This window comes from Panulirus ornatus, chromosome 32, assembly GCF_036320965.1.
Source record: "Panulirus ornatus isolate Po-2019 chromosome 32, ASM3632096v1, whole genome shotgun sequence".
Taxonomy (NCBI): Eukaryota; Metazoa; Arthropoda; class Malacostraca; order Decapoda; family Palinuridae; genus Panulirus; species Panulirus ornatus.
The window spans coordinates 9,341,760-9,355,461 of record NC_092255.1 but is presented as its reverse complement, the minus strand read 5'-3'; the positions used below and the strand labels follow the sequence as shown (position 1 = coordinate 9,355,461).

At 39.9% G+C, this 13,702-nt stretch overlaps 1 protein-coding gene across 1 annotated transcript in view; it reads right to left on the bottom strand.

Annotated features, from left to right (window-relative positions):
- LOC139758945 (uncharacterized) overlaps positions 1–13,702 on the bottom strand; it is a 178,608-nt gene that overhangs the window by 127,734 nt on the left and 37,172 nt on the right. Inside the window, exons 3-4 of the mRNA XM_071680761.1 lie at positions 5,615–5,781; positions 2,593–2,719 (exon numbers count right to left, since the gene is read on the bottom strand). Coding sequence (XP_071536862.1) covers positions 2,593–2,719; positions 5,615–5,781 — 294 coding nt within the window. The remainder of the gene's footprint in view (positions 1–2,592; positions 2,720–5,614; positions 5,782–13,702) is intronic.

Genomic DNA, 13,702 nt, shown 5'->3' with positions numbered 1-13,702 from the left:
TTTGAGCACTCACTCTTATCCCCTTTGCCTTTGTACAATGGCACTATGCAAGTATTCTGCAGATCCTCAGGCACCTCACCATGAGTCATACATACATTAAATGATCTTACCAACCAGTCAACTATACAGTCACCTCCTTTTCTAATAAATTCCACTGCAATACCATCCAAACCCGCTGCCTTGCCGGCTTTCGTCTTCCGTAAAGCTTTTACTACCGCTTATCTGTTTGCCAAATCATTCTCCGTAACCCTCTAACTTTGCACACCACCTCGACCAAAACACCCTATATCTGCCACTCTATCATCAAACATTCAACAAACCTTCAAAATACTCACTCCATCTCCTCACATCACCACTACTTGTTATCACCTCCCCATTTGCTCACTTCAGTGATATTCCCATTTATTCCCTTCTCTTACGCATTTTATTTCCCTCCTTCCAAAACATCTTTTTATTCTCCCTAAAATTGAATGATACTCTCTCACCCCAACTCTCATTTGCCCTCTTTTTCACCTCTTGCACCTTTCTCTTGACCTCCTGCCTCTTTCTTTTATACATCTCCCACTCATTTGCATTATTTACCTGCAAAAATCGTCGAAATACCTCTCTCTTCTCTTTCACTAATAATCTTACTTCTTCATCCCACCACTCACTACCCTTTCTAATCTGCCCACATCCCACGCTTCTCATGCCACAAGCATCTTTTGCACAGGCCATTACTGCTTCCCTAAATATATCCCATTCCTCCCCCACTCCCCTTACGTCCTTTGTTCTCACCTTTTTCCATTCCGTACTCAGTCTCTCCTGGTACTTCCTCACACAAGTCTCCTTCCCAAGCTCACTTACTCTCACCATTCTCTTCACCCCAACATTCTCTCTTCTTTTCTGAAATCCTCTACAAATCTTCACCTTCTCCTCCACAAGATAATGATCAGACATCCCTCCAGTTGCACCTCTCAGCACATTAACATCCAAAAGTCTCTCTTTCGCGCGCCTATTAATCAGCACGTAATCCAATAACGCTCTCTGGCCATCTCTCCTACTTACATACGTATACTTATGTATATCACTCTTTTTAAACCAGGTATTCCCAATCATCAGTCCTTTTTCAGCACATATATCTCCAAGCTCTTCACCATTTCCATTTACAACACTGAACACCCCATGTACACCAATCATTCTCTCAACTGCCACATTACTCACCTTTGCATTCAAATCACCCATCACTATAACCCGGTCTCGTGCATCAAAACTACTAACATACTCACTCAGCTGCTCCCAAAACACTTGCCTCTCATGATCTTTCTTCTCATGCCCAGGTGCATATGCAACAATAATTATTCATCTCTCTCCATCCACTTTCAGTTTTACCCATATCAATCTCTTTCTTATACTCTATCACTTACTCCTACCACTCCTGTTTCAGGAGTAGTGCTACTCCTTCCCTTGCTCTCGTCTCCTCACTAACCCCTGACTTTAATCCCAAGACATTCCTAAACCACTCTTCCCCTTTACCCTTGAGCTTCGTTTCACTGAGCGAAAACATCCAGGTTCCTTTCCTCAAACATACTACCTATCTCTCCTTTTTTCTCATCTTGGTTACATACACACACATTTAGACACCCCAATTTGAGCCTTCGATGAGGATGAGCACTCCCCGCATGACTCCTTCTGTTTCCCCTTTCAGAAAGTAAGAATACAAGGACGGGAGGGTTTCTAGCACCCTGCTCCCGTTCCTTTTAGTCGCCTTCTACGACAGGTGAGGAATGCGTGGGATGTATTCTTATTTATATATATATATATATATATATATATATATATATATATATATATATATATATATATATATATATATATATATATATATATATATATATATATATATATATATATATATATATATTGGAAAGGATCACAATTTTGCGCGTGATCAAGATATTCCTATGAGTCCACGGGGAAAATGAAACAAGAAAAGTTCCCAAGTGCACTTTCGTGTATTATACACATCATCAGGAGAGACACAAGAGAGAAATATAACAGTCAGTTGATATACATCGAAGAGACGAAGCTAGGACGCCATTTGGTAAACATGTGATAGGTCCAAAACATAGCTCTGTTGGACAATCACATGTTTACCAAATGGCGTCCTAGCTTCGTCTCTTCGATGTATATTAACTGATTCTTATATTTCTCTCTTGTGTCTCCCCTGATGATGTGATTATTACACGAAAGTGCACTTGGGAACTTTTCGTGTTTCATTTTCATATATATATATATATATATATATATATATATATATATATATATATATATATATATATATGTATATATATATATATATATATATATATATATATATATATATATATATATATATATATATATATATACATATATATATATATATATATATATATATATATATATATATATATATATATATATATATATATATATATAGGAAAGGATCACAATTTTGCGCGTGATCAAGATATTCCTATGAGTCCACGGGGAAAATGAAACAAGAAAAGTTCCCAAGAGAGAGAGAGAGAGAGAGAGAGAGAGAGAGAGAGAGAGAGCTCAAATCGGTACCTGAAGATGCTGGAGGCTTATGGCTGTGGGTCCAGATTCACTCGAAGATGGTATGTATTGGGACACTTTGTCCACTTCGTCATTTGCCCACTTGTTCACCAGACCTAGCTCAGTCAGTCGGATCAAACTGGAGCATGGGAAAAAAGGGGGCGGTAAGGAGACAGTTATTTATTGACAAATAATCTATATTTCATTATCTTACACTTACGAATAGAAGATAGTCTTCTTGTAGACATGAAATACCTGTAAATAGCCATCTTCATCTAATGCAATCCAATTATCATTCTGCCAGATCTGTATTCGTTTATGTTTTATCTTCATAAAAAAAAATCTCAAAGGTTCTGAACTGATTGTCTTCAATCTTTTGGCCTTCGAGGTAAATTACCAGCAGAATTTCCGAAAAGTGTCAATTAAACTAGAATAATAAGAAAATGGTTCTTGGGTCTTTTATTCAAATTTTTTTTTCCGAGCAAACCTGGCATTAAATTTTCTTAAGAATAACATCTCATAGCTAAAGGAAGGATGGAAGTAGAAAAATTACAAAGTATTCATGGGTGATGCTTGCAGGAGAGTATAAACCTCCTTAGGTACAAAAACATTTTGCTCTACTTATAATGCTACTTAAAATGGTGAACAGATTATAAAGTGCATAGTAGAGTTAAGGAGGCTGATTCAGAGGGTTGCTCAAGCAGCACCAAGTTGCCATCTCAAAACCAATCGTCAAAACAATGAATGTTGTCACTGTACACTTCTATATTCATGCATTGTTGTAGATAACCGACGTTCACAATGTTAAACAAACTTTAAAAAGCAATGTAAGTTTTGTGTGATGATATTGTCTCCGAAACTGTCGTGTCTGAACAATTGGCAATTACTTCATAACACAGTAATAGCAGCGGATAATCATAACCCTTGTCAATCCTATTTCCAGTGTTTTATACACGTATACACAGCCCAGCTCTGAGCACAAAACTGCCATTACTCTGGTCCCCACTACCTCCCACTTAATGATCGCCTTCATACACACAAGAGTCGTTGGTAATAAAGTATTGGTGAGGAGTTGAATCCTTACATACGTAATACCCTCCATCTAATCTAATATAATCAAATACGTAATTACTTAGACTGGCAAATCCAGAAATGACAGATTCTGGCTCATTATTCAATACTGTGCAGAGTTGCAATGTCAACATATCAGAATCTAAAATCAATTGTCAAGTGAGTTAATGCATAGGGCCAGGTGAACAGTCGACTGTTGGAAACTTGATCTGTAACACATGGGGTGACAGTGTTATAGCATTGCCAACCAAAGCCTGTGACGTCAACGTAATTGAGAACGAGTGGGTAATGATGGAGAGAACATGGGGTACACAAGATGAACGAAACAGCAGCTGTAGTGAATCATACCACTGCCGAATGGGAAAATTTAGAATGTCTGCCAGACAATTTGCGACGTCTGGTTGATTCAGTTCCAGACTGGCTGAATACAATGATTGAGGCAAATAGGGGATAGGGAAGATAGTTATCGTTTGGTCCGTCTGTAATATCATTAACTGGATGTTCAGAGAAAGATAATGAGAAAATCGATACTGTTGGTTTCGTTGGGTGCATGACTGAACATGTGATGCAGTTCATGGTAAACTGTGTATACCATCTATTAACTGCTATTTTCTATGTCGACTATTATATTGCTATTCGTATGATCCGTTCTAATGTTTCTTTTGAATACTTTACAGGTTTTAATATAAAGTTGTCATTAGTAGTATTTACATGACAAATTCATTTTTTTCTTTCTTTCATACTATTCGCCATTTCCCGCATTAGCGATGTAGCGTTAAGAACAGAGGACGGGGCCTTAGAGGGAATATCCTCACTTTGCCCCCTTCTCTGTTCCTTCTTTTGGAAAATTAAAAAAAAAAAAAACAAGAGGGGAGGATTTCCAGCCCCCCCGCTCCCTTCCCTTTTAGTCGCCTTCTACGACACGCAGGGAATACATGGGATGTATTCTTTCTCCCCTATCCCCAGGGATGAAATCTATTATTGGTATGAATAATATTTGCTTTACATATTTTTTTCAATTCATACATGTTTGCATAACAGTGTTAGACATTATTGGATATAGTCATCACAACATTTGAGTTATTTATGATCACTGTAATGTTGTATTTATCAATATCTACAACAAAATAAATATATTAATTTGTTTTACTGTTGTTTCGGTTCAATACTTTGTTTACATGTTTACGTGCCACATGATTTCAATATGTCGACAGGTCTCTGGACACTAGACAACCCACACATGACCATACAAGGTGAAACTGCAGGAATTGTGTTCACTTAGGACATGATTGACCGTAATAAATGTTTACGCAAGTTATGTGTCATGTCATATAGTTTTCAAAAGTGCCTTTGTATGAATGACAGCATATGAAGGTTAAATTCTCACCACAGAGAAAGAGTGGAGGAGGAGAGAGGTAAAGAGGTGAAGACTAGAGGGAGGGAGGGGGTCAAGTGTTTAGTTGAGGTTAAAGCCATTTAAGCCATAGCTAGGGCGTATATGCCCACACCTGTTGGCCACTATCAAACAAAAATCACTGTTGATAAAACAGTGTTAATGATGCAATGAAGGGCGTCACAATATATGATATGATGTATAGAGCTGCATAATGTGAAACATAAACATTTTTCAGTGCAAATTATTTCATGCACTATCAAATAAATTTGCAAAAATAACGAGTTTTTCTAAAAGGTGAAAGTCAGTATTCCATCTTGTATCGACTGTACACAAAATGCAATTATTTGCAGTCATACTAGTTCAAGTATGGATTCTCGTGTCGATGTTTTTACACTAGCACCGGTATCTCAAATCAAAAGCATAGGAGCGATATCTAACAACCTGACTTCTCTGGCTTAAAAGAATCTGATTTAGAGAGATCTTATTGTAGTAGAGTATAACCTCAGGTTATGTTATGTGAGTAGATTTGATACAAAGATTTAATACAGAGATTCATAGGGCACTGACATCCTGCTGAAGATGTCCTTGAAGGGTGAGCCACTACTGCAGGCGATGCCGTAACCCTGAGGAAGGAAAGTCTCACGAGCCATGTAGAACTTTTGTCGTCCCCGCTGAGTGGCCTTCATTCTGGAGTTGAGTTCAGCATTGATCAACACATACTTGTGATTAAGGACCTGCCAAGAGGAGATATTGTCGATATATAATTGATAATTGGTATCAATTAAAAGATGATAAGGCTTTTTACAGTGTCACACATCATAGTATGTTAAATACAGGCTATACACAAGACACAAAACAAAATTCTAAAAATCACAGCCAATATCAAATTATAGAGTTTTAGCTCTCATATGCTTTACAGTCGTCTGTTATATATTGACAAAAATATAGAAAAACCAAAACTTTACTAAAGTATCAAGAATTGAAGAGAAAAGGTATTGCAAGTGCAACATTTTTCTTGCGCTATGTACGGCATAAGTCAAAATAGTTCTTACCACAGCACTAACGAATATACGCTTCCTTTTTCAAGTAGCACTGAAGTATGTTATGAAGTATGTATGCATTCCGCCAATCCTCAGGCACTTCACCATGAACCATACGTGCAGTGAATATCCCCACCAACCATCAACAACACAGTCACCCCCTTTTTAATGATTCCACTGCATTACCATCCAAGGCTTTCACCTTCCGAAAAGCTTTCACTACCTCTTCTCTGTTTACAGAACCATTCTCCCTGACCCTCTCACTTCGCACATCACCTCGACAAAACCACCCTATATCTGCCACTCTATCATCAAACACATTCTACAAACCTTCAAATACTCACTCCATCTCACTTCACCACTACTTGTTATTACCACCGCATTAGCCCCCTTCACCGATGTTCCCATTTGTTCTCTTGTTCTTATTCTCCCTAAAATTCAGTGATACTCTCTCACCTCAACTCTCATTTGCACTCTTTTTCACCTCTTGCACCTTTCTCTTGACCTCATACCGCGTTCTTTTATACATCTCTCAGTCATTTGCACTATTTCCCTGCAAAAATCGTCCAAACGCCTCTCTCTTCTCTTTCACTAACAATCTTACTTTTTCATCCCATCATTCACTACCCTTTCTAATCTGCCCACCTCCCACCTTTCTCATGCCACAAGCATCTTCTGCGCAAGCCATCACTGCTTCCCTAAATACATCCCATTTCTCCAAGACTCCCCTTACGTCATTTCTCCCATCTTTTGCCATTCCGCACTCAATCTCTCCGGGTACTTCCTCATACAATTGTCCTTTCCAAGCTCACTTACTCTCACCGCTTTCTTCACCACAACATTCTTCTTTTCTGAAAACTTCTACAAATCTTCACCTTCGCCTCCACAAGAAAATATGTATATCCAAAAGACTCTTTTTTACCAGCCTATCAATTAACAAGTAATCCAATAACGATCTCTGGCCATCTCTCCTACTTACATACGTATACTTATGTATACATCTCTTTTTAAACCAGGTATTCCCAATTACCAGTCCTTTTTCAGCACACAAATCTACAAGCTCTTCATCATTTCCATTCACAACACTGAACACGCCATGTACACCAATCATACCCTTAACTATCACATTCCTGACCTTCGCATTCAAATATCCCGGTCTCGTTCATCAAAGCTGGTAACACATTTACTCAGCTGCTCCCAAAACACTTGGCTCTAATGATCAACCTTTTCATGACCAAGTGCATAGGCACCAATAATCACCCAACTCTCTCTATCACTTTCAGAATTACCCACATCAATCTAGAGTTTACTTTCTCACACTCTATCATATACTCCCACAACTCTTGCTTCAGAAATAGTGCTACTCCTTCCATTGCTCTTGTCATCTCATCAACCCCTGACTTTATTCCCAAGACATTCCCAAACAACTCTTGACCTTTACCCTTAAGATTCCTTTCACTCAGAGACAAAATATCCAGGTTCCATTCTTCAAACGTGCTACCTATCTCTCCTTTATTATCATCTTGATTATGACCACCACATTTATATATATATATATATATATATATATATATATATATATATATATATATATATATATATATATATATATATATATATATATTATCCCTGGGGATAGGGGATTAAGAATACTTCCCATGTATTCCCTGCGTGTCGAAGAAGGCGACTAAAAGGGGAGGGAGCGGGGGGTTAGAAATCCTCCCATCTCGTTTTTTTTTTTTAATTTTCCAAAAGAAGGAACAGAGGGGGCCAGGTGAGCATATTCCAAAAAAGGCCCAGTCCTCTGTTCTTAACGCTACCTCGCTAACGCGGGAAATGGCAAATAGTTTAAAAGAAAAGAAAAAGAAAATATATATATATATATATATATATATATATATATATATATATATATATATATATATATATATATATATATATTTTTTTTTTTTTCCTTTGTCGCTGTCTCCCGCGTTTACGAGGTAGCGCAAGGATACGGACGAAAGAAATGGCCCAACCCACCCCCATACACATGTATATACATACGTCCACACACGCAAATATACATACCTACACAGCTTTCCATGGTTTACCTCAGACGCTTCACATGCCCTGATTCAATCCATTGACAGCACGTCGACCCCGGTATACCACATCGATCCAATTCACTCTATTCCTTGCACGCCTTTCACCCTCCTGCATGTTCAGGCCCCGATCACTCAAAATCTTTTTCACTCCATCTCTCCACCTCCAATTTGGTCTCCCACTTCTCGTTCTCTCCACCTCCGACACATATATCCTCTTGGTCAATCTTTCCTCACTCATTCTCTACATGTGCCCAAACCACTTCAAAACACCCTCTTCTGCTCTCTCAACCACGCTCTTTTTATTTCCACACATCTCTCTTACCCTTACGTTACTTACTCGATCAAACCACCTCACACCACACATTGTCCTCAAACATCTCATTTCCAGCACATCCATCCTCCTGCGCACAAATCTATCCATAGCCCACGCCTCGCAACCATACAACATTGTTGGAACCACAATTCCTTCAAACATACTTATTTTTGCTTTCCGAGATAATGTTCTCGACTTCCACACATTCTTCAAGGCACCAAGGATTTTCGCTCCCTCCCCCACCCTATGACCCGCTTCCGCTTCCATGGTTCCATCCGCTGCCAGATCCACTCCCAGATATCTAAAACACTTCACTTCCTCCAGTTTTTCTCCATTCAAAGTTACCTCCCAATTGACTTGACCCTCAACCCTACTGTACCTAATAACCTTGTTCTTATTCACATTTACTCTTAACTTTCTTCTTTCACACACTTTACCAAACTCAGTCACCAGCTTCTGTAGTTTCTCACATGAATCAGCCACCAGCGCTGTATCATCAGCGAACAACAACTGACTAACTTCCCAAGCTCTCTCATCCACAACAGACTTCATACTTGCCCCTCTTTCCAAAACTCTTGCATTCACCTCCCTAACAACCCAATCCATAAACAAATTAAACAACCATGGAGACATCACACACCCTTGCCGCAAACCTACATTCACTGAGAACCAATCACTTTCCTCTCTTCCTACACATACACATGCCTTACATCACTGCTTCTAACAACTTGCCTCCCACACCATATATTCTTAATACCTTCCACACAGCATCTCTATCAACTCTATCATATGCCTTCTCCAGATCCATAAATGCTACATACAAATCCATTTGCTTTTGTAAGTATTTCTCACATACATTCTTCAAAGCAAACACCTGATCCACACATCCTCTACCACTTCTGAAACCACACTCCTCTTCCCCAATCTGATGCTCTGTAAATGCCTTCACCCTCTCAATCAATATCCTCCCATATAATTTACCAGGAATACTCAACAAACTTATACCTCTGTAATTTGAGCACTCACTCTTATCCAATTTGCCTTTGTACAATGGCACTATGCACGCATTCCGCCAATCCTCAGGCACCTCACCATAAATCATACATACATTAAATAACCTTACCAACCAGTCAACAATACAGTCACCCCATTTTTTAATAGATTCCACTGTAATACCATCCAAACCTGCTGCCTTGCCAGCTTTCATCTTCCGCAAAGCTTTTACTACCTCTTCTCTGACCAAATCATTTTCCCTAATCCTCTCACTTTGCACACCACCTCGACCAAAAACCCTATATCTGCCACTCTATCATCAAACACAATCAACAAAACCTTCAAAATACTCATTCCATCTCCTCACATCACCACTACTTGTTATCACCTCCCCATTAGCGCCCTTCACTGAAGTTCCCATTTGCTCCCTTGTCTTACGCACTTTATTTACCTCCTTCCAGAACATCTTTTTATTCTCTCTAAAATTTAATGATACTCTCTCACCTCAACTTTCATTTGCCCTCTTTTTCACCTCTTGCACCTTTCTCTTGACCTCCTGTCTCTTTCTTTTATACATCTCCCACTCAATTGCATTTTTTCCCTGCAAAAATCGTCCAAATTATTATGTACAGTAGGGTTGAGGGTCAAGTCAATTGGGAGGTAAGTTTGAATGGAGAAAAACTGGAGGAAGAAAGTGTTTTAGATATCTGGGAGTGGATCTGGCAGCGGATGGAACCATGGAAGCGGAAGTGAATCATAGAGTGGGGGAGGGAGCGAAAATCCTGCGAGACTTGAAGAATGTGTGGAAGTCGAGAACATTATCTCGGAAAGCAAAAATGGGTATGTTTGAAGGAATAGTGGTTCCAACAATGTTGTATGGTTGCGAGGCGTGGGCTATGGATAGAGTTGTGCGCAGGAGGGTGGATGTGCTGGAAATGAGATGTTTGAGGACAATGTGTGGTGTGAGGTGGTTTGATCGAGTAAGTAATGTAAGGGTAAGAAAGATGTGTGGAAATAAAAAGAGCGTGGTTGAGAGAGCAGAAGAGGGTGTTTTGAAATGGTTTGGGCACATGGAGAGAATGAGTGAGGAAAGATTGACCAAGAGGATGTATGTGTCGGAGGTGGAGGGAACGAGGAGAAGTGGGAGACCAAATTGGAGGTGGAAAGATGGAGTGAAAAAGATTTTGAGTGATCGGAGCCTGAACATGCAGGAGGGTGAAAGGCGGGCAAAGAATAGAGCGAACTGGATCGATGTGGTATACCGGGGTTGACGTGCTGTCAGTGGATTGAATCAGGGCATGTGAAGCGTCTGGGGTAAACCATGGAAAGTTCTCTGGGGCCTGGATGTGGAAAGGGAGCTGTGGTTTCGGGCATTATTGCATGACAGCTAGAGACTGAGTGTGAACGAATGGGGCCTTTGTTGTCTTTTCCTAGCGCTACCTCGCACACACGAGGGGGGAGGGGGATGGTATTCCATGTGTGGCGAGGTGGCGATGGAAATGAATAAAGGCAGACAGTGTGAATTGTGTACATGGGTATATATGTATGTGTCTGTGTGTGTATATATATGTGTACATTGAGATGTATAGATATGTATATTTGCGTGTGTAGACATGTATGTATATACATGTGTATGGGGGTGGGTTGGGCCATTTCTTTCGTCTGTTTCCTTGCGCTACCTGGCAAACGCGGGAGACAGCGACAAAGCAAAATAGAAATAATAAATATATATATATATATATATATATATATATATATATATATATATATATATATATATATATATATATATATATTCTTTCTTTCATACTATTCGCCATTTCCCGCATTAGCGAGGTAGCGTTGAGAACAGAGGACTGGGCCATTGAGGGAATATCCTCACCTGGGCCCCTTCTCTGTTCCCTCTTTTGGAAAATTAAAAAAAAAAAGTGAGAGGGGAGGATTTCCAGCCCCCCGCTCCCTCCCCTTTTAGTCGCCTTCTACGACACGCAGGGAATACGTGGGAAGTATTCTTTCTCCCCTATCCCCAGGGATATATATATATATATATATATATATATATATATATATATATATATATATATATATATATATATATATATATATATATATATATATATATATCTGTATATATCCCCTATCTCTGGGGATAGGGGAGAAAGAATACTTCCCACGCATTCCTCACGTGTCGTAGAAGGCGACTAAAGGGGACGGGAGTGGGGGGCCAAAAACCCTCCCCTCCTTGTATTTTAACTTTCTAAAAGGGGAAACAGAAGAAGGAGTCACGCGGGGTGTGCTCCTCCTCCTCGAAGGCTCAGATTGGGGTGTCTAAATGTGTGTGGATGTAACTAAGATGAGAAAAAAGGAGAGATAGATAGTATGTTTGAGGAAAGGAACCTGGATGTTTTGGCTCTGAGTGAAACGAAGCTCAAGGGTAAAGGGGAAGAGTGGTTTGGGAATGTCTTGGTAGTAAAGTCAGGGGTTAGTGAGAGGACAAGAGCAAGGGAAAAAGTAGCACTACTCCTGAAACAGGAGTTGTGGGAGTATGTGATAGAGTGTAAGAAAGTAAATTCTAGATTGATATGGGTAAAACTGAAAGTTGATGGAGAGAGGTGGGCGATTATTGGTGTATATGCACCTGGGCATGAGAAGAAAGATCATGAGAGGCAAGTGTTTTGGGAGCAGCTGAATGAGTGTGTTAGTGGTTTTGATGCACAAGATCGGGTTATAGTGATGGGTGATTTGAATGCAAAGGTGAGTAATGTAGCAGTTGAGGGAATAATTGGCATACATGGGGTATTCAGTGTTGTAAATGGAAATGGTGAAGAGCTTGTAGATTTATGTGCTGAAAAAGGACTGGTGATTAGGAATACCTGGTTTAAAAAGCTAGATATACATAAGTATACGTATGTAAGTAGGAGAGATGGCCAGAGAGCGTTATTGGATTACGTGTTAATTGATGGGCGCGCGAATGAGAGACTTTGGGATTTTAATGTGATGAAAGGTGCAACTGGAGGGATGTCTGATCATTATCTTCTGGAGGCGAAGGTGAAGATTTGTGGGGGTTTTCAGAAAACAAGAGAGAATGTTGGGGTGAAGAAAGTGGTGAGACTAAGTGAGCTTGGGAAGGAGACTTGTGTGAGGAACTACCAAGAGAGACTGAATACGGAATGGAAAAAGGTGAAAACAAAGGAGGTAAGGGGAGTGGGGGAGGAATGGGATGTATTTAGAGAAGCAGTGATGGCTTGCGCAAAAGATGCTTGTGGCATGAGAAGCGTGGGAGGTGGGTTGATTAGAAAGGGTAGTGAGTGGTGTGATGAAGAAGTAAGATTATTAGTGAAAGAGAAGAGAGAGGCATTTGGATTATTTTTGCAGGGAAAAAATGAAAATAAGAGGCAGGAGGTCAAGAGAAACGTGCAGCAGGTGAAAAAGAGGGCAAATAAGAGTTGGGGTGAGAGAGTATCATTAAATGTTAGGGAGAATAAAAAGATGTTTTGGAAGGAGGTAAATAATGTGCTTAAGACAAGGGAGCAAATGGGAACTTCAGTGATGAGGGCTACTGGGGAGGTGATAACAAGTAGTAGTGATGTGAGAAGGAGATGGAGTGAGTATTTTGAAGGTTTGTTGAATGTGTTTGATGATAGAGTGGCAGATATAGGGTGTTTTGGTCAAGGTGGTGTGCAAAGTGAGAGGGTTAGGGAAAATGATTTGGTAAACAGAGAAGAGCTTTGCGGAAGATGAAAGCCGGCAAGGCAGCGGGTTTGGATGGTATTGCAGAGGAATTTATTAAAAAAGGGGGTGACTGTATTGTTGACTGGTTGGTAAGGGTATTCAACGTATGTATGATTTATGGTGAGGTGCCTGAGGATTGCTGGAATGCTTGCATAGTGCCATTGCACATAGGCAAAGGGGATAAGAGTGAGTGCTCACATTACGGAGGCATAAGCTTGTTGAGTATTCCTGGTAAATTATATGAGAGGGTATTGACTGAGACGGTGAAGACATGTACAAAGCATCAGATTGGGGTAGAGAAAGGTGTTTTGAAATGGTTTGGGCACATGGAAAGAATGAGTGAGGAAAGATTGACCAAGAGGATATATGTGTCGGAGGTGGAGAGAACGAGAAGTGGGAGACCAAATTGGAGGTGGAGAGATGGAGTGAAAAAGATTTTGAGTGATCGGGGCCTGAACATGCAGGAGGGTGAAAGGCGTGCAAGGAATAG